Here is a 20,970-nt window from a genome sequence, read left to right as displayed (position 1 = left end):
TGTGGTAATTGAAAATTCACTCGTTCGCTTTGTCTTGTCACGTTACAAAATGCCACTGTTTGAACAAAAGAATTTATATTATTTATGCATATAAGATTTTACAACGACGCATTTAATTACAGAATAACATACACTAAAACAATCCTCATTCCATAGACTTAGACTAGACTAATGGAATAAATCATTTTTTATACCCTTTCGTCAGAATAAATATTTCATTTATGATCATAGTCTATGCGGTAACAATAACAATCCCAAATCTCTTTGTTCGAAACGCGAATGAAGTTCAAATCATTAGTCATGTTGCGTCAATCTTGCTACTTGGAATGCACATGTATTGTTTTTAATCCGTTCTAACTCTTTTTTTTTTATTTTTTTTTATTTAACCACTATCAATAAATGGCTCAACTTTATAAAATTATGTAAAAAAAACTAACGAAGACATTTATAAAAGCGGTATAATTTTTGAGTTAATCCTCATTTTATTATTTTTCACCAGTAGATAAACTTTAAAATACTATCGCAAATTACATTTTAACATTTCAAATTCCTAATTCAGTTGTATTAATGTTTATCTTATAAATCCAAGTTACTCGCTAGAATCAATAGTTGTCTTTTATTTCTCAAACTACATCTCGTTTCTTTATTAAAATATATCAAGCATGTGCAAAAATGAGAAACAAAAAATAAAACTATTAATTCCAGCTTTTTTAATAATAATTTCAAAAAAAGATTGATTGACTTCGAGTTCATTTTTTACATGCATTTTTGTACTGTTCAATCAGATTATCCTTAAAATAAAACTTGAATGGCACGCAGTGTGCCTCGACTATACATATATTAAAAAGGCAAAAGGTATTGTGTTTGTTAATTTAAATATTACTGAACCTCAGACTTATTTACAATACAATATGTACAGACGAAAAATGTGCAAATTTAGCTCTGCTGTTTGACGATGCTATTTTTAATGATCAGCGTTTCTAATTACAATAACAAAATTGTTATGTAACGCTTTTTTTATTTTTCAAGTTTTTTTCAGTTCATCTTAACTCATGCATGTAATCGAATTTCAGATGCACCAAAGAATTCAAAGCATGGAACACGACGTTACTCATGAATAATGTTTAAGTGGTTGATTAGACATTTTCTTTATTTATATTTTTATATTTCCATACAAAAGATTACGACATTGGCATAAGTTTGCATCGCAGAGCTGAAACTCAAAGTTTATATTTCATATATGCATGTATGTATATATGTGTGTATACATTACATTTATTTACCTTTAAAAGTTTAGAGCAGCGGATGATAAAAAATTGAAAAGAAAAAAATAAATAACAACGAAATCTATCTCTATGTACAGACCATTGAATCCCCAATTGTAATCTTTATCTCTGCGAGGAAGTAATCATTTAATTAAATGATGTGTGGACAGTGTCCCATTGAATCAAAATAAATTATCCCTTCTACTAGCAAACACCCATGAAACATGAAGTAATTGTGAATTTTCACTTCTCTTTGTATTTTGATTCTTTCGAAAGAAAAATTTATAAAAAAAATAAAAAAAAATAAAGTCGCTTGTGACTTGAACATCGCCCATCTCCTAAACATTCTTATAAACCGAAACAATTCTCCAAAGTCTCCTTATTCCTATATACACAAAAATAATATATATGTCCACCTTTGGGGCGTAAAAAGTCGGCCCCACGCACCACCGGCACATTATCAACTTTATTTCCAATGAATGTCACTTCACCTCGCATTGACAATATTTTATTCCACACTCACACGTGGTATGATAGTTATTCATTCTCTTACGCAAATACACATACACACACAAAACGCGCAACTACAGAAATAAATCCTCTTGCAAAAGTGCACGATATCGCCAAACGTGACACAACTTATTATTGCACCCTCTCTCGATCCCGCGGTGCGCGCGTCCGATACCACTTTGTTTCTACACACTTGCACTTGCTTTTGTTTGCCGCATCCAATAACACTTTCTTTTTTTTTTCCTCCTTGGGGGGGATTCTGATATTCTAATCTAGATAGTGCAGCTCACCACCAGCGAAGAAACAGTTTTGCGCGTGATAACAAGTCAAAACAAATTCAACGATAAATCGAGGGAGGAAATTTATATATTATCGCACATGCTCGCAGAATTGGATTCTCGGTGGCTGTAGGGTAAGTTTCATCTGGTAATTTCAAAGTTGCACAACGATGAAACAACAATGCAATAAATTTGTGATAACACTCTATTTTTCAGATTCCAATGGAGCGCTGTCGTAAAATTAGTTGCAAAACAAAAGCGCGCGTCCCTTTCTTGTCCAATGACACATCACTGCGGATATTTTTGAAAAAGCAACCCATGACTAAACAATAAAATTAACATTTCCACTCGCGGCGTATAAATTAACGAATATGCAACAAGAATCGTTTCTTTGGAATAATGTGGAATGAAAAAGTGTGCTTTACTCTTTACTTGACAGGTGGCTTTTTCAAAGAGAGAGAGAGAGAGAGAGAGAGAAAATACACATCGTTCATCCTTGGAAAAAATCACGGTAAAGCAAAGTGAAGAGCTTGATGAAGAGAAAAAGGAAGAAAGTGTGTGTACAAGAGCGTCACACCCGTGACGTATAGAGAGCGACGAGACGATGCATATATTATGTACTTATTTACTCATAAAAAAAAAAAAAAAATAAAAAAAAAGCAACAAATCAACGAGAACAACGCCAGCATCAGGAGGATCGTCAACGAAGAGAAGAGTAGAGGAGGGGGATGTGCACGTCTCTCGGGTCAATCATACACATAAAGCGCACTCCCGACGAGGACGATTAACAACAATCACACTGGCGGCGATCCTCGATCAACGCACCCGTACAAACAACGATAGCCGTCAGGTGGCTTAATGGCGGTGGTGCAGGTGTCAGGGGGAGGGGTCACTACCGCGGCGTCATCAGACCTGTCCGCCCACGTCGGCCTGGTATCTGAGCGTGAGGTACTCCGCGGCCTCGGTCATCCGGCCGATGCTGCGGTGCAAGCCGCGCAGGTGGCGCCTAAAGTTCTCGGCCGCGAGGTTGGCCAGCCGATCGCTCGGCTCCTCGCTCTCCAGACCAGAGTCGTTCTCAATGCCGGTGTCCGAGTCCGAGTCCGAGGTCGAGCCACCGCTGCCGATGATCATGCTCGCCGACGAGGACGACAACGACGACGAGACCGTCGAGCTCGCCGATTGGACGCTCTGCATCGACGTCGTCGAGGGATACCTGGCGTGACCGAGGCGCACCGGCTCCTGGACCGTGGCGGCCTGCGCCTTGTTGCTCCCGCTACGCTGCGCCTCCTCCTGACCCTACGGATTACATCGTCATCGTCAACATATCTTTCGGTACACGGGGTAACAATCGCATTTGTAATAATATAACGTTGATTCATTTTTTCAGGTACATAGAATGGAAAAAAAAGGCCTCACCTCGTTGTCGGCGATCGAAGCGTCGGGGTTCTCCTGCGACCAGAGCAGCTCGACCTTCATCTGATTGACGATGTTGTAGAGCCGGTATAGATCCGTGTTGTAGAAAGTGTCCTTGACGCAGCCGTGCTTGCCGGGTTTTTGGCACACGCTGTCGGTCGAGTCGCCGACCGCGAGATCGAGCAGCCTGCTCGGTACCAGGATCGTCTCCTCCATCTCGTTGACGGTGCGCACGAAGCTCTCCATGCTGTTTAGGATGCTCGCGTTGCTGAACTCCGACTCCTCGTGTCTCGCGATCCGGCGCAGGTTGCACCTGAAACGTCACACGTGGGATTTTTCAAGATCAATCATTAGCTCGTTCACTTTTTTTTTTTGTTTGATTTGGGGGACGCGGTCAAGTGCACGTACGCGTGCTTTCACGGATTGTTGGTCAAGTTTGTCAGCCGAGAAAGTCAATCGCAATACAAATGTACAGGAGTTTCAAAACGTTGTTTCGTCACGCACGAAGGTCATAAAAAAGTGTCAAAGTCTCCAATGATCCAGCAGTTCCGACTGAGATAAGTACGGTCTCTCTGGTGAACGCGAGGACTCAACGGCCGGCCGTCGATCGGTAAAAAACAAAAAAAAAGCTCATCCGATCCACTGACGTCTCTCAAAGAATTTTTGTGAAACAAAAGTGGCCATTGTCGTCGAGAGGTGCGCCATACCGATTTCTCAACGATCGGAAGCAGGAGCAAACGCTACGATATCATAACGTATGACATAAACGCTACGTGAAACATTGATCTTCTCTTTGGCGTAACCGTGAACCGATAGGCAACCCGATTGCCCAACGTAGGCACGGATCGAGGCGTTGCCGATCTAACTTGGAAATTGAAACACAGTGGTCAAGTATTGACTTTCGAGTTTGACCTGATTAAAATATTTTAGATATGCGCGTACGAAACACACTTGCACCCCCCCTTCATGATGAAAAAAAAAAAAAAAAAAAAAAAAAGAATCTAATTTTACATATTTTACTACAACTAATGGCCTTTTTTGGATCTTGTACATATGTATAGGGACAAAACAAGCCATTAACGTATCGTTTTGTAACCATGGCTTTATGAGTATATACATGGTATCTTTGAACGCGGGCTGCACCGGAAAGTTCCCTCTCCGTATAGAGAAACGCTCGATGATTTTTCGTGTGGCTTGGCCTCGATTAAACCTTCTGTATATGTGTATGTGTGTCGGTACGTGTGAGTAGCCGTCAAAAAAAAAGAGAGAGAGAGAGAGGCGAGTATGTGGGGTAATAATCTCTCGCTCTCTATACATGTATAGGCTCTGACTCGGCGGTTTTTCTCGGGACGCGCGCGCGAAAAGTATCAAAAGTACAGCGATTTCGCTGTTGTTGTCGTTAAATTTCGTTAGCTAATGAATCACTGAATTTAATTATTGATGGAAAAGGCCGCGTGCGCTTTCGAAATAAACGTGTGAAACCGGCTACTACACCAAAAAGGTTCCAGTGGAGTGCGACGCGCGTGTGGAAGTAACGCGAATTTCGCGCGCTATGTAATTTCATGTACTATTAATGACGTACCAAAGTCCCTATATTTATGTTTATACGGTTTATGTGCTGTACAGATTATTCGTTTCATCGATGAGTATAATTAAAGATCGAATCAGCGATGAAAGTTATTTCAATTGATTATGCTATAAAATACAAGCGAATTTCCGTATGGAAAAAAAAAAATCCTGTTTTTACGTAATGTACCAATCGATGACAAACGCACGATATTGTTATTATTCTTCTTTATTTTCTCCTGTCATTATAATTATCAAATCGCCTCTTGCCCCACATGAGTAGGTAGTAAAAAAAAAAAAAAAAAAAAAAAAAAAACCCGATTCAGCAGTCAAAGGTATGTGCATTCGTCGACGGGATGAATATGCGTCGTAAAATTTGCCATGCAAAATTCTCGATTGACCCCAAGTATAATGTATACGTGTGCATAGGTACAAAACACGGTGGTGGTGGTGGTGGTGATAAGCGAGGAGAGGGGGACAACAAGCGTGTGCGTAATAGGCGGCTTGGGAGGAAAAAAAAAACGGAGACACATGCGTACGTCAGCGAAACGTTTGTCGGCATTGTATGGTAATTCCATTCGTGCAGAGGAGACAAAAAACGTGATATGATTACGGAAGGTTTTGAGCCGCGAGACCGAGGGAGAGGGAAAGTATGCACGCGTGGGTCATCACATTTTCATTTCGACGTTTTGCTTTCATAGCGATCATTGAAATTTTTTAAAATAAAATTTGTTTGAGTGAATAATTCGGAAATTCAAAGTTACAGAGCCTCGAGAAGCCATCGGCTGCTTTAAAGTACATGTAGAATTGAAAAAACGTTATATTCAGAATCAAAAGGAACAAGCATGTCTGCAATTTTCCGTGGGATGCGGTAAAATTCGAAAACACCATTATTTGCTAAGCCTTTGCTACTGTACTTGACGTACGAGTTGGAAAACCTCTGCGATTTTTCCTCAAAAATTTTATACACTTTGGCGTTCAATTGGCAGGCGCTGCGCAATAATCGAGGTCGAAATTGCATGCTCTATGTATTGTAGCTCGTGTTTTCTCATTTGCAGGGATACGTAAGATTTTAAACGCTTCCTGTAAAGTATGTAGTTGGTTATTGCGAAATCACAACAGAAAAAGTATACTTAACAGACGAAAAAAAAAAAGAAACATATGATTCGAGTCACTAACGTTTCTCTCTTCAACAGGTCTTAAAAAATCGGCATGTAAGTAGAAGCCAAAGTCAAGAAATTTCGGCACATCATTAAAGAAAAAAAAAGAAAAAATAAAAAAAAAATACAGCAACAGATCCCCAAAAGTTCCTTATTACTCGTCCATCGGTATTTCATACCGCAAGCTCGATGGCAGTCCCACTGCAAGCTCAATTAGTCGTGCGGCCCCCTATTTTAAGTTCGCTCAGTTTACGCGCATCGGCACAAAGCATCACACATAACGTTATATATTATACATATTGCGTGTGCAACATCACTGTGTACACAGCAGAGATTTGGCCCGACGTAATCAGCCATGTCGCACAATAAACCAAGTCCCGAGGACTTTTCGAGGCGCAATCGAATTTGCGCGACGTTCCCCCGCCAAGAGAGAGAGATGGTGTTTGTAACCTTGCCACAGCTACCTTGTCGCTGTGTTGTCGATCATTGCGATTGTGATGATGATAATGGCGCGATGATGACACAACGTAATTAAGCTTCGTGACGGGAATAACTATATAGGTACACTCTCGCTGTTTGGTTGGGAGAATCATTATAATATTTTGCGTCGACAATTATGATTTTTGCAAGCACTCGATGAGCGACAGGAGGGGGGGGGGAACGGAATGTTCCAGAATACGTCCAGCGAGTTGGATTTTCCCTGCTCGAACGGACACACAAACGGCTTCTTTGTTTTATACGTGTACACGCCACAGCCTTGGATTCGAACGTTCGAAGGTATGATGGATATACACGCGCGCCAAATATTTATCCCCTTGGGCAAGAGCTGATGGATTACATGTATGTGTAAGCGCAACAGCGGGCCACGTGTGGTTACTTGTTTTTTTGGTGACGTCGGTGCACATTTGTACGAAAACAATTGTCAACTCTGAATAAAAACAACAAAAAGAATCAATTTATCGATGAATAAATGAGAAAAAGGGTAAAAATAATAATTTGCAAGTTAAAAATGTACATGAACATCGACGGAAAAAGAGTAACGCGTTTGTCATGCGCTTCAACGAGGAGCAAAACTTGGTCTTTGTTTTCAAAAATTATTGGCGGTAAGTGGAAAGCACTTGCTTTATGAACTAAGTATCGTAAACGCACGAGGGTCCGAGTTGAGCTTGTACATTATCAACTGTACACTTGCGAAATTTGAGAAAAAAAAAAAAAAAAAAAAAAAACAAGGGCGTTGTAAGTGCAGTGTGCGGTGATGATAATAAAGCGGGGGGGAAAAAAAATCCAAGCAACCATACACCTCATATCTGCCGCAATGTAATGTTTACTAACTCGCGCGAAATGTAAGGCTTGAGAAATCTCTCTCTTTCTCTCTCTGTGCGCTCGGTTATTCACGCGCATGACCTGCAACTTGGTATTATTATGTTGAAGGAGTAAATGAGACCGTATCCTTTGATTACAAATTACTTTTTTTTTATTTATTTTTTTTTTTTGTAAATAAAATTGCATCACTTCCAGCGATAAATGAATAACTCAAAAAGCTATAGACGTGAGATTGCGTAACAAAATTTATTTGGAAAAAACTTTCCTCATTCATCAAAGTATAGTAAGGAGAGTCATCAAACATTTTAGCGAAAGGTAAGATTTTTTTTTTCCTTCAAAAAAAATAATTCGTGTTTGTTGATGTATGAGCATCTGTTATTTTATATAAGTCATGTGATAAGTATCGATTACTTGAAAAAAAGTATTCGCGACATTGTAAAGTTTTGCCTTGACCTCAACTTTGACCACAAAAATTTCCAAGGGCGCAAATCCGATAAAAATTACATCATAATGATTTACGAGATTTTGTTTGTTTGCCAAAGCCTTAGCTTTAATTATAAAACAGAAGAGGCACATAATGTAGTTGAATGATAAAAATAGAAAATCACTGAAAGATGTATTGTTAGCTTTTTATCAGCAGTACAGGTATTCAGTCTTGAAACTGATTTCAATCCCGAATGTTGTAAGTAACAACAGAAGCTCAATTTTTTACAGAAGAAAATGAAAAAAAAGGTTGTCGCGACTCTCACCAAATGTCAAATACATAAAAGTAGGAATAAGGTCGTTTGGGAGGAGGATTTGGGAAAAAAAACAAGCTTTTCTTTGACATGCTCATCGTGCTTTCGAAGCAGGAATAAAAAAAAAGAGTTCACGGATAGATCAAAAGTTATCCGAGTTGAACGAACTACAATGAACGACTGTGTGTATCTTATTGATAAGATTGTCTACTGCACGCCAATTTACATGCGATTATATTTTGATAAAAATACTATTGTCCGACAGAGAGGTGTATAAATGTATAGCTATCGGTAATCAATGTAGGTATATCAAGTACAAGTAATTATACTTGTTTTTTCCAAATTGTTTTGGATTATTAATCGATCTCGTGATTCGTGATATGAATAAATCATCAGAAGCATCATGAGCTTACGAATTATTATTTACTCGACCACCTATTTTGAAACAAACAATGGACAGACGGGCAACAGAGAGTTCAAAAACAACCTCCAGCTTTAACAATCGATGAACTGGAGTGTAATGTATAATATCCTCTTTTAATTATTATTCATGTTCTATATCATGTAGTATTGGAAAGCGCAGTAAAAATTAAAATACTAATTCAAATAAGTAATTTATGTTAAATAATTTTTAAATACCCATGTTTTTCTGCAAGTAGTAGAATTTTGTCTGGTGCTGTATTATAAAGACATTTGTTCAAAAGAATAAAAAATAAGAATACATTATTTGATTTTTTGGTGCATACATGTTTAAACATTTCTGAAATGATTGTGCCGGCTATCAAAGTCGAGAGGAAAAAAAGAATTTCACATGGTTTCGAATTGATAACCCAAAATGGGATAAATATATATGCACGCGCGTAACGTCAGCCTTTTTACCGAAGCCTTAATCCGCCAGACGATCGATTGATGATAATACGAGGGAGCAAACCAAACAAGAAGACGAATCTCATGTTACATGCACGCGAGAGCCTCGTGATCATTTTTCACGTCTTTGTCTTTTTTACTTTACGCACCGTTTTGCTCTCATTTTCGGTAGCTCTTTTTTTTATTATCTACATCACAAAATAACTATTTCGATAAGAGGTTTATTATAGCATCGAGATTTGTCCTGGGCATGACAACACGCACGTGCACTGGCACAATATGCATTATCTTTTTCTTTACATATACCCGTTTTTCACTTGATTAGGAATATACTAAAATAATATCAAATATGTAACTATCACGTGGTGTTTTTCGCGTATCAAAAAAAAAAAAAAAAAAAAAAAAAAAAAAAAAAATACAAGATTGAGATTATTTCTCTTTTTTTGAACAACGAGTACGTGGACGGAAGATTTACATTATTGTCATGAGTATACGAATGTACGTCCAGTATTAGTCGAGATCGAGTCCGTATTAAATAATACTCCCTAATAGTAAGCGATACAGGGTGAAAATGGCACGAGTGGATTAATAGCTTCATGGAAGTATACTTGACGATTACATCTTGGAGGTAAAAAATGGGATGATAAGTACAAATAGTATATGTGTACACTTGTCGAGTGATACAACGTAAACGCGTGCGAGCTAACTTTTATTAATGCTTGGAAAACGCGAAATCTCGGTGACTCATCATTAACGCTTTCGAACGGCTATGAGCATTTCTATACTTCTCTATCCAACACAAGTTATCTCGATTTGACTCTGTATAAATATATACTCGTTTTCGTACAGCTCAGGCCTAGAGACAACGATGAAAAAAATTTTTTTTAAATTAACATTGATGATATACCTATATGATACAATATTCAAGGCTTCCATGTATCTAGGGTATCTAAAAAATGAAAAAAAATTGACTTTTTAGATGCACGTCAAATTTCAGATTATTATTGTCACTCTATCGAATGGTACTTGATGAACTTTCTTCTTTGGACATCAATCACCGAAGAGTTTTCGTTTACTGCATTTGTTTAACCGGAGACGTATCGTAAAATCCACCGTGACCAAGCATTTGTAAGAAGTACTCGGAGCAGCTGGAGATACCGGCTTGGAACAATAAAAAAAAATTCATCTTTCAGATGCACGCACGTCCGCAAGTTATACATATCAAACACGTTCGAAATGCGTATCAGCTGTGCGCATGTGTTTTTTCCCTTTCTATTTTTAAGTTCTAGCTGATTGTTTTTTTAAAATCTTTTTTACGGTAAGTAAAATTATACATTTCAACCAGTGATTCACAAAAACCTGAAAAAACCCCCCCGACTATTACTGCAGCAACAGGTGACACTTACGTCATCCGCTGCAGGGTGTCATATGTGGATGGGTGTATACATATATGTAGCTCGAAAATTACGTAGGTCTCTGCAATCTACGTCATCGCCCGTGTCATGTGTATGCAGTGTGACTACCACGAAAAAATTCCAATAGTATATTATCGATGATGTACGCAAAAACAAGCGTAAAATAAAACATTCTTCGCTTTCATTCAGTGGTACAGTGGCTCATAAAAGTCTGTTTGACTGCACTCCGTGTATAATATATTATACGTATGCATATAATATGTACACTCAGTGGAACTCTGATCTGTACCGGATCCTATTATTGAACAGTACTTCACGCCATAGTTCTGACTGTGTGGACTGTACGGAGAAGTAGCAGCATCATCTTTTCGCGTCGAAGACACTGCAAGCACAAACGTGTGCACACACCTGATGTTGATGACGCAGCGCAAATGAAGGAGGAGGGATTGCAAACGCACTTGTTCGCTTTGTGGAAAATCACTCGCGGGAGAAGAACCGCGCTCATATGTATAGGGAAATCGGTTGCGTTATCGCGCCAATCGAGTGTCATATAGACATACACTTGTATATGGTATATCATAAGAGACCGCGACGTTTGGTGTAAATGTCTTCTCTCAATTGATCGGACAATGCGTACGAGTGTGAAAGCACGTGTGGACTTGATTTGCGATTTGGTTATTAAATGTGACAAAGACAAATCGTATACGCTCTATGGAGTAAAAAATTGAAGGATCTTGGCAGGTGAATAAACTATAGATGCACACAAATATAACACACAGATAATCGGTTATTGTTACTTTTTGTTGAATTCATTTTTACTCGTGACGTTTTCTCGCTCGACAAGCTGATGTAAACTTGTCAAAAATGAAATCGTGAGTAGGTATGACAGCTGACGATTAAAAATTCAATAACAAGGTCAGGGAAATGATGGCATTTCCATTGCTCCGCTACTTCATAAATAATATGGTAACTTATAATGCACATGTCATACGCGCCCCTTTAAAACTGTGGCTTTTGAGTTGCCGTCGAAAATTTTTGTGTCAATCATTCCATCGCTTCTTGTTTTTCGGGTGCACAGCTTTAAAACCCCCTTATAGGAGGACGAGCTATAGGTCGGTCACAGATGCTGCTTGTTAGAAATAAAATTTCGAAAGGCCCCGCTTGCGTAATATATGTGACACGTCAATGTATGGGCATGTGATCACAACACACACGCGGCTCGATTGTGGAGACGAAGAATACCCATGCACGTAAACATTACGTGTCAACCGGACATTATTGCCAATGACGCCGCTACTTATACACCTACCGCTGATTTAAATTATTCATTGCTTCTGCTTCATCGATTTCGAATGGCATAGTAAAAAACCTTTACGCCAATAGGTATATCCTCCCCCCCCCCCCAATGTGGGCTCAAAATTTCGTTATCGAACACCCGCTCGCGCGCGCGTGACCTTAACATATATTCCCCCCCCCCAACCTACTTCCAATTAACTTAATTTTTTGTTCAGCAGTAATGTGTGCATATGTGGCCATTCGGAATTTTCTTCAAAATTAGCTAGGGGCATTGGCTTGTGTAATGGTCCGATAGAAAAAAAAAAAAAAAAAAAAAAAGTGACCACGATCGTACGTGTAGCAGTAACAAATGAACCTTGGGCAATAAAATTTTTGATTATCATATCTACAGTCACGCGCTGCTGCTATTGATAGCGAATCTTTGGTTGAGGGGGGGGGGAGAAAGAATGACTTATCTTGATTTTGAGTTTAATAAAGTGATTGGTTTGAAAATAATAAAATGATATTTATATTTTGTAAGTTTTTTTATTTCCAACGAGCACTTAAATACTGTTCCACCCCAACTCTCGTACAGAGGGGTACTTATTTTCGTATCCATCCAACATAGGATGTATATTCTGAAAATTGAGCAGGAAAAATTTCCATTGAAAATTATCTCTGTAAATGAAAAGAAATCGAGATAACAGCGAGGTATCGATACCTCAACCAACGAGATATTTTAGACCCTCACACACGGTGTCTCAATAAAATCAAGGGAAAAGAGAAAGAAAGATCGAGGGAGAAAGATAATAGAGTTTACATATTACTTGTGCGAATCGAATTTATTACCATGAGCGCGCAGCACTGCGCACAAAAATTGAATACTCATACCACTGTGCACACCCATAAGCGATATACCTACAATCATTTATACACGTATATTCAGAGGTGTGTGCTATGAGGTAAGAGGAGGAAAAGAAGGAGGAGAAGCGCTTTCTCGCTTCTTAAGAGTATATGATATGTATTATGAGGCCACCGCGCGAGAAGTCGACGCTCCACCTGTAACAGTACTTGAGAGGAAAAAAAAAAAAAAAAAAGATATCGTCTTCTGTACACGATGGGCGTGAATCGCGCGTGGCGTTTAATATTCAAAGTGTACACACACCTCCAAGGACGCTCCTTTCTTCGGATTCGAGTTGTTATTTCGCTCTCACTTGCCCATATAATATATACACCGCTGAGCTTGCAAGCTCTGCGTCATACGCGTCGTACTCACATTTGTCAAAATATACACGAGTAAAATATATCACCGGTAATTAATATACAGAGGCCAAATACCTCGCGTAATGACATGTATGTTTTTTTTGTTTTTGTTTCTTTCTCCAACATCTCGGTCGCACGGACTGTACCGATCACGCGCGTCGGTTTCACAAGTTTCAAAACGTTTGGCCTCACACCGACTTGACCACTCGAAAAATTCCAACCACTCCGTATATATACAGCACGAGTGCCTCTCCGTTACAGATATCGTACTTACGTACACATTGAGAAGACACGCGTGGAATTCTGTTTGGTTTTGGTTTAAAGGACAATATTGATCTTTAAAATGAAAAGCACGCATGTATGGTGAAGGAAAAAGGAAAGAAAATTACACTCCACCGTTATTGAGTGTATACATATATATAGGTACTATATATATATATATATATATAGGTACTCACAGAGCAAGACAGCGCTTTTTATTCGCCGTGAACATTTTAGTCGCCACTGTTCGAAGACGCGGTTGCAACAGTGCGGTATATATACCACAGCAACAACAAAGGATCGTTGTCAATTCATCAAGTTGTCCCCATGTATTCATACCAAGCGGCTCGATCCATTTTCGATCGAGGAAATAAAGAAGGAGACAAGTTGCACCCAACGGCCAAAAGTTATGCGCGTCACGTGACTTGTAAGTACTTGTATTGTTCTCTTTTTTCGTCGCTCGATGGTAGTGCAGGTGGTGTGAAAAGCTCACCGCCGGCCCGTCGTGCTATTGCTCTCAATATTTTATTACGCGCCGCACAGTAGGTATATACAATAATATGTACTTACAACCGCGGAAGATACAACACTTGGATGCGCGTGTATCCTCTCTCTTTTCGCGCGTCTATACAATACCTCGAGTCAATCTTGCACACGCGGATGGTTGTGTGCGTGCGTTGGCCTATTAAGTGAAAGTAAATAGGCTCCTCGCCCTCCTCGCGCAGTTTATATGTGTGTGCGTCGTGTAACACATCACGTACACGGGCACATTGTACTTGTGCTGCAGGGTTAACGAACGACGTCCCCTGTTACGTAAATAAAAAAAAAGGCCACGCGGTCCAAAGACTCGTCTACTTACTTATTTTATTTTCGTTTACATGTATTATTTTATACTTTTTTTTTTTTTTTTTTTGTAAGTAGGTACGCGCTTATATTACACGTTCAACGATCGAGACTCGAGTGCTCGCGATGTTGCGGGGAAAGAGGGTTTTGTGTTACAATGTTGGCGAGCAGCCCCTCTTTTTTTTGCCGTACGACTTTATAACCACAACATATTAATTTATCGAGTCGACCCTCGCTTGCAAATTGATGGCATCCGCACGCGTCTAGGTTGATGTTGCTCTGTACGTGAGAGCAGTGAGAAAAAAAAAAAAAAAAAATTTTGCATCGATACCCAAGTGATTTCGCGAAATAGTCATGTATCGTCGATGCGAACGGAAAAACAATTCAGCGATGGTTGTCAAATTTAACCAGTAACCAGATTAGAGACAAGTGCATTTGTTTATCTGTTGTGACTCGATGTTTATCCAAAAACAATTTTCCGTCGAGTTGACAAGCGGTATGGTGCACTTTCTCCGCGTGTAGTGTCGTGCTTAATCACACCCAACGGCAGCCGACCCCCTCTCGCATAAATAAAATAGCAAACGATCGAACGGTCGTCGTGGACGACAAAGTGCTGCGTAACGTACAACTCGTGACCTCTAATGGGCTGCGCGTTTTGAATTTTTAGACCCCATGGGTGTGGGTACTGGGATCAACAAGTACCGTGGAGTCACTGACTAAATGTCAAGGCTCTCTTTTCTTTCTGAGTCTACGTTTATCGTCGTCCATTAAAAATGCGACGATGGCCATGGTGTTTTTGTTTTTTTACGGCTTATATTGTTTGTTAATTTTCTAGCAGGAAATTTAGTATCAGATGGTTGTTTTAAATTTACGTGGTTAGACTCATCTATAAAATGATGCACCGCAATATCAGTAATCAAAAGTAAGATAAAAAATACAACTGTTGTTTATAAGTTAACGCATAAACATTTTGGATGTATTGAATGTTGAAAAATATGTGTCTCGAATTATGCACCGTAAAAAATATTAGTTGCCGTGATTTTATATCACTATCTCAACCTGCTTAATATTTTGGAAGAAATTGTGTGTTTATTAAATAAATTATCGAAACGTATTGCAAGATTGTACGGTTTATCGATAAATATATTCATATAATTGCATAATGATGGATGTTATTTTATTTATATTTCAGAGTTTATCCTGAAAATTGTCAGCCTTTGATAAAAAGTTTCAGAAAAATCATTAAAAAATAATTGTTATTCAGTGTATAGCAACATGTGACTGTAATATTTGTACCAATATTAGTTATAAATATTTACGAAGAAAAACAAAATAATAATAATATAACTGATTTAACAAGCCTAATGTTTGGTGATAAATAAAAAAGGTACACATTTTTATGATAAATTGGTAAAAGTTACACATCTCTCGTCTACCAACAAAGAAAAAGATTATATGATTGTAGTCATACAATAATCGAAAATTCAGCCCTTCGGAAGTCACCGTCATCGCCTCCCTCCCTCATGATTATAATTTGCCACGAATGTTTTTTTTTTTTTCTTCGTGATTTCGTCAGCATGAACGGTTCATGCACACGCACGCAACTCTCGTTTCTCAAGTCTCTCTCTCGTGAAATCGCAAACATCCACACCTCACACCTACACAAATTGTACGTACACCTCTATACCTATACCTGCATTCGGTAGCCCCTCGATTTTTTTTTTTTCGATCCAACCGCGCGCTACACTTGCAATACAAAGCCATACGTTGATTTAATTGTCTTCCCCGGCGAACAACCGTACAAGTGTTCACTCTCGCTATTGGGGCCAAAAAGAGGACACAGACGCGAGACAGGTGAAGGTAAAGCAGTGCCTAATACTTTCCAGGCCATCGGCGCGCAGAAAACCTGTAGGTATATATATATGTGCAGCACAACCAGTGCTCTAATGCGCTTTGGTAATAGAGTATTACGGCGTTGACATCGTCGTCTAACTTGTTTCGTGGTCCCCAAGCGTCGGGGTTTTTTCTTTTCAAACATCTCTTCTAATGGACCATTGCGCTCTTTTATTCTCGCTTTTATTCTACATACACACAACAAGATATACTTTGTCGAGAAGAAACGAAGACTGAGGCCGTTCGTTCGCAGCTCCTCGCACGCGTTAAATTAGGCCAAGCGCGTGATGGCCGGTTCGGCAGCGACTGTGCTGTGTCTTTGTGACATGTTAATGTGTATATATATATATGTATGTATATACATGTATTGATTTCAAGCGATTATTTCGGTTCTCGCATGTAATCAGCCAACCCGAGCCAGCATGGCCTCATAGTTGTCGGTGTCTAATGTTGTATATTTTATTGGCATTAGCAGCAACAGCAGAAACGGCGTCAGTGACCGAAGAGCTTTGCTACTTTTTATTCTTCTAAAGCTGAGAGCTCTTTGCTCTTATAGTATATACCTATACATGTATACTTGCTCGTATGGTCGAGTGTACCTATATACGTTGTGCTCCGAGCCGATGATAAGCGCGTTTAGATTTCCAAGTGGCACACACGCGGGCTTCCCCGTGTCTATTATACGGACACCTGATACATGATTTCTCATCCTCGCGAATAAGGGTTTTTTCATTTTTTTTTTTTTTTGTAATCTGTACACGATGGTGTATATACAGTTTTGGATTAGAGTACATTAATCGCGAATGATACAAAGATTTTTTTTTTTTTTTTTTTTTTTCTATTTCAACTGGGATTTTTTGTTGGTGTACCTACTGGCCGTATAGTTATTAGGTATACTACTTTTATTACGAAGCCGATGAAGAGTTGCTACGTTTCAAACAGTCTTATCGAGTGTATGTATTTACGGTTCAACGAAAGTGAATTGAAAATTGAAAAATTTTTTCTTATCAAACGCTTCATAATTGACTGATAAGAAAATATTTACCAATGTTCAACTCAAATGTCATGAAAATAATAATCTTGATTGCAACCGTTTTGTATATCATCGTACAACGGCCAACGTTGTTGAGCATCGTAAAGAAAAAAAAAATTAAAAAAAAATCAATGCTCACGAGCGTGCGACATTCCTACGGATTGGTCAAGAGAGCTATACATACATACATGTATATGTATCGTCGGGTCTCGGAATACGAGTTCTCTCGCCATGGAAAGTGTACTTACGGATGCACGTCGGATTTTTTAATTTTTTTTTTTTCTCTCAAACTATCGTTGATTTTATGGGCACCGACGTGCTTTTCTTGGAAGTTAATTTTACAATGCCACGTTAATGATCCAGCAAATCGGCATTTCGTTTTTTCATTCCTCGAGGGGGGGGGAGGGATATTCGAATGACAGTTTTAGGTCGCGCGTTGAAAAATAAAGTCAAGAGTTTTTTTTTATCTTTCAGTGAATTTACTGTCGATGAATCTCGGATAATTGGCGAGAGCAGAGATTACCGCGTCAAAATGAAATTAAGCACCTACACGCGTCGGAAAGTGACTAGAATTAATATTTCAATCGAAGATTTTTTTCAAATTCTTTAAACCTGATAAGACTGAAAATTTGTTCCGACACTTTTGTTATCGTTACGCGATATCTACGACGATTTATCAGGCGCATTGAAAGGAATAGAGCATTTTTCATTACCATTATCAGCAGCGTTTCCTTTATGACGGGATTTTAAAATTTAGAACGCACTTGACTCATGAAACTGTTTTTGATCTATATTCGTGGCACTTGAAAAATCTACGACCGCGTCATTTTTATCAAGAGAATGAGGTCGACACCTGCTTATCAAGGCGCCCGACAAATTTTCTCCGTCTAAAAACATCTAGTTGATCCACTTAATTGGAGCTTTGTGTTATTATTGTTGTTTTGTTGCCGTCCGTCATTTTTTACAGCTAATTTAGTTTTGGACATTGTCTCTATAAATTCCTCGATAAATTCAATACATTCAGAAATAAATGACTTATTTTGTAATTTCGTAGTTTTTTTTATAGACTAGCTGGGAGTTTCCAATAAAAATAGGAAAGTTATCTGGTTAACAATAATTTATATAAATTCCAAGGATTCAAGTTGTAACGAATTTAATTGTTTGGAACAGAGTTTAGAATTTTTAAACTCAACGAGTATATGATTCGAAAGCTCAGTAATTATGGTGGACTTTTATCATCATTATTATTATTATTATTATAATTTCCTTGCATTGTTTGATTAAACATCGAAAGTCATCAATTGATAAGATTGAGTTTAAATATTAATACAGTAATTTATTTCATTTTCAAAATAACTACATCGAGGTAACGAAAAATAAACGAAATATTACTTGAGATGAAAAAAATAATATCCAAAGATAAGCATGAATATTTTGATGAATGTATTAATTTCTCAATAAAAATATTACAAGACGAACAATTTCACTGCCGAGAAGACAAAATATAAACTATTTCTCCAGCACTGATCCAACTCGGAAGATTCGTTGAATCGAAAGAGGAAAAATCCCGGAAAAGCGCCGGAGCTTAATAATAGCGCAACAATCATTCTTCTAGGCACGCGAAAGTTACCTATCAGTATAGATAGCTGATGGTGACACGTCAGCTGGATTACGTTCATTTCGCGTGAGATTACAACAAAAAATTCTTCAGGTACGACCTATCAATATGAGTTATATATATTAGTAGATCAAATCTGATTGGTACAGATGATTAAAGCGCAGTTTTCCCTTAATTCACAACATGACGCTGGCGTCAACTGTATTACTGTATATTTATATATGAGCAAAGCCCGAAAGCCATGCAGTCGTTCGTGTTCGGAACATCAGGCCACGTTTGGCGCCTGCGCACTCGTGTCGCCATTCATCGTGGACATATCGTGTTTTGTGTGTGTGTATATACCTCTATTTCTCTTTTTTCACTTTGTACGCGCAGAGAGAAAACTCTGAAAATTCAACAATGCACCATCACATGACCATCACCCTTTTCACCAAGCTCTCTTTCAGCTCTATAACCTAACATTTTCGAGTTACAGTACAAGGGAAAAACAAGAAAAACACGAGATGCCTCGATTCACTCCGTAAAAAATTTTCTGCTCCCGTAAAACACCATCACTCGAGCAGAGGAAATAAGAAAATGCTAGTCCATTCAATATTACTACAGTACAAAAGGAAATGGAGGAAAATGATGAAAAGTACGTTTTACCAAAGTGTAATATGCCACATGCCACCGTATAAATACGAATGCGATCAAAGGACCAACAGCAGCCGGATTGTTTATACTTTTTGTCGTGACAGCTCGACGAGCTTATGTATATTCTCGTCGCAAACACATTATTTATATCCGCGTTGTGAATCAACCGACAGAATATTCTTAGTTTAAATATAGGGTATCCCTAAGAATCACAACAACGTATCCAGGTCAAGGGCCGCAACATTCTTTGTTTTTCGATGTAACTACTTAGGATACTGTCGTTTAATTTTTACCAACAAAAACTAACAAGTAAGTACTCGGGAAAAGGAAGCAGTCACAAAAGTGTTGGATGGGAGCAGAACCGCGTGCCGACACGCCTACGCCTGCAGTATCTATATATAAAATGTGGTATGATGCACAGCACTTCCGTCTATACACACGCGTACGTAAGCACTTGAATAATTTTCTTTTGCTTTAAATAGGTAAGGGTATAAATGAACAATGCAAACATTATAATTATATATGTATATTACCTGCTCGTGGTCTCGGTCGCGTTATTGTTGGCACTACCCATCTCGCCGTAATTCATGATGACTGACGTCGGCCCTTCCAAGCAAAAACAAAAGTGCTGCTGCTTCTTTCGAGCCGTGCGTTCAGCAGATAAGAGGTAAGTATACTACTTATTGTAGCACAAATTCACACCGAAAACTAGGTAGTATCGCAGCAAAAGACTGTTTCTTAATTAATCCAAGTTCCCAAGTATCGGAGGGAGCCAGAAATAAAAAGGCCCGAAGCAATAACAATCGTGCACCAGACTCTGACGGTATACTTATTTCGTAAAGTGAAAAAAAGGTAGGCAGACTCGTCCTGTTTGTTGTAATTTTTTGTTGAAAATGTTTAAAAAACAAAACAAAACAAAAAACAAAAAAAAGGAAAAAAAAAAAAAACAAAACCGAGCCAGTTAAGCAGCAGCCACTCGTTGAAAGAACTAACTAAACACCAAACTGTTGTTGCCGAAACTACCGAGTTGGTCGAGCGTCAGCTGCTAACTGAACTGGGAAATACAGAGCGCGCGTTCTCTTTGAGGATCCGAGGAGTTGATGTATATAGCTGTACATATAAGCTATACTTTCCGAGGCGGCTCTCTTTCTCTCCTTCTCGTTCTATCTTTGGTGAGCTCTCGCTCGCGTGTTTTAGAGGGGAGGAAAAAAATGTTCTTGCGCGGGGTAGGGGAAGTACCGAAGCAGCCGGTAGTGTTTTTTACTCTACGCTGCTGAGGTTGATCGACCTGATACACCTCTACAGGGCAGTTTTTCTGAACCTCATTGCATAAACAGTTATTTTTTATTTATTTTTTCCTCCGAAAAGCAATAAATGTATTTTCATTGTTAAAAGTCTTTTTAATTTTAAAATTAGTTACATTAGTGAAATCTTAAACAATGTTTTCATCTCTTTGGAATTGCTATTATTATTGTGCACGTCAAATCAATTGCATCAAGATGAACGCGTTTTAAAAAAATAAATAAATTTGTTTTCGCGCGAAAAACAAACAAGAGATAACGAGGGAAAAAATTATGCATATAATACCATGTAAAAATAAAGACATCACGATTGAAG

General features: G+C 38.5%; 1 protein-coding gene across 3 annotated transcripts; it reads right to left on the bottom strand.

The window, feature by feature from the left end:
* Window positions 1-444: 444 nt before the first annotated feature.
* Window positions 445-20,388, bottom strand: LOC106644823 (uncharacterized). Of its 3 annotated transcripts, none has more exons than XM_014360510.2 (3): window positions 19,887-20,388; window positions 3,470-3,779; window positions 445-3,349 (listed from the first exon to the last, which is right to left on the bottom strand). In XM_014360510.2, exons 1-3 carry the CDS (start codon window positions 19,940-19,942, stop codon window positions 2,960-2,962), a joined length of 756 nt encoding a protein of 251 aa, XP_014215996.2. In that variant the 5' UTR covers window positions 19,943-20,388; the 3' UTR covers window positions 445-2,959. The 3 variants fall into 3 exon arrangements, with proteins under 3 accessions (XP_014215996.2, XP_089449678.1, XP_014215987.2); XM_089593552.1 differs by lacking the exon at window positions 19,887-20,388 and adding an exon at window positions 13,531-13,702 and having other exon boundaries at window positions 445-3,343; XM_014360501.2 differs by lacking the exon at window positions 19,887-20,388 and adding an exon at window positions 13,531-13,698.
* Between the last annotated feature and the right edge of the window lie 582 nt (window positions 20,389-20,970).

This window comes from Copidosoma floridanum, unplaced genomic scaffold, assembly GCF_036245765.1.
Source record: "Copidosoma floridanum isolate Cflo_tuat_1 unplaced genomic scaffold, Cflo_Japanese_pri ptg000019l, whole genome shotgun sequence".
Lineage (NCBI taxonomy): Eukaryota > Metazoa > Arthropoda > Insecta > Hymenoptera > Encyrtidae > Copidosoma > Copidosoma floridanum.
The sequence above is the reverse complement of the archived record's forward strand: the minus strand, read 5'-3'. Positions and strand labels throughout refer to the sequence as shown.

Coding starts and splice junctions, on each gene's coding strand:
- LOC106644823 (XM_014360501.2), bottom strand. CDS start 13,670: ATGAATACATGGGGACAACTTGATGAATTGACAACGATCCTTTGTTGT. Junction 3,780..13,530: donor AAAAAGCGCTGTCTTGCTCT/GTGAGTACCTAT, acceptor GTGACGTTTCAG/GTGCAACCTGCGCCGGATCG. Junction 3,350..3,469: donor CTTCGATCGCCGACAACGAG/GTGAGGCCTTTT, acceptor TGTAATCCGTAG/GGTCAGGAGGAGGCGCAGCG.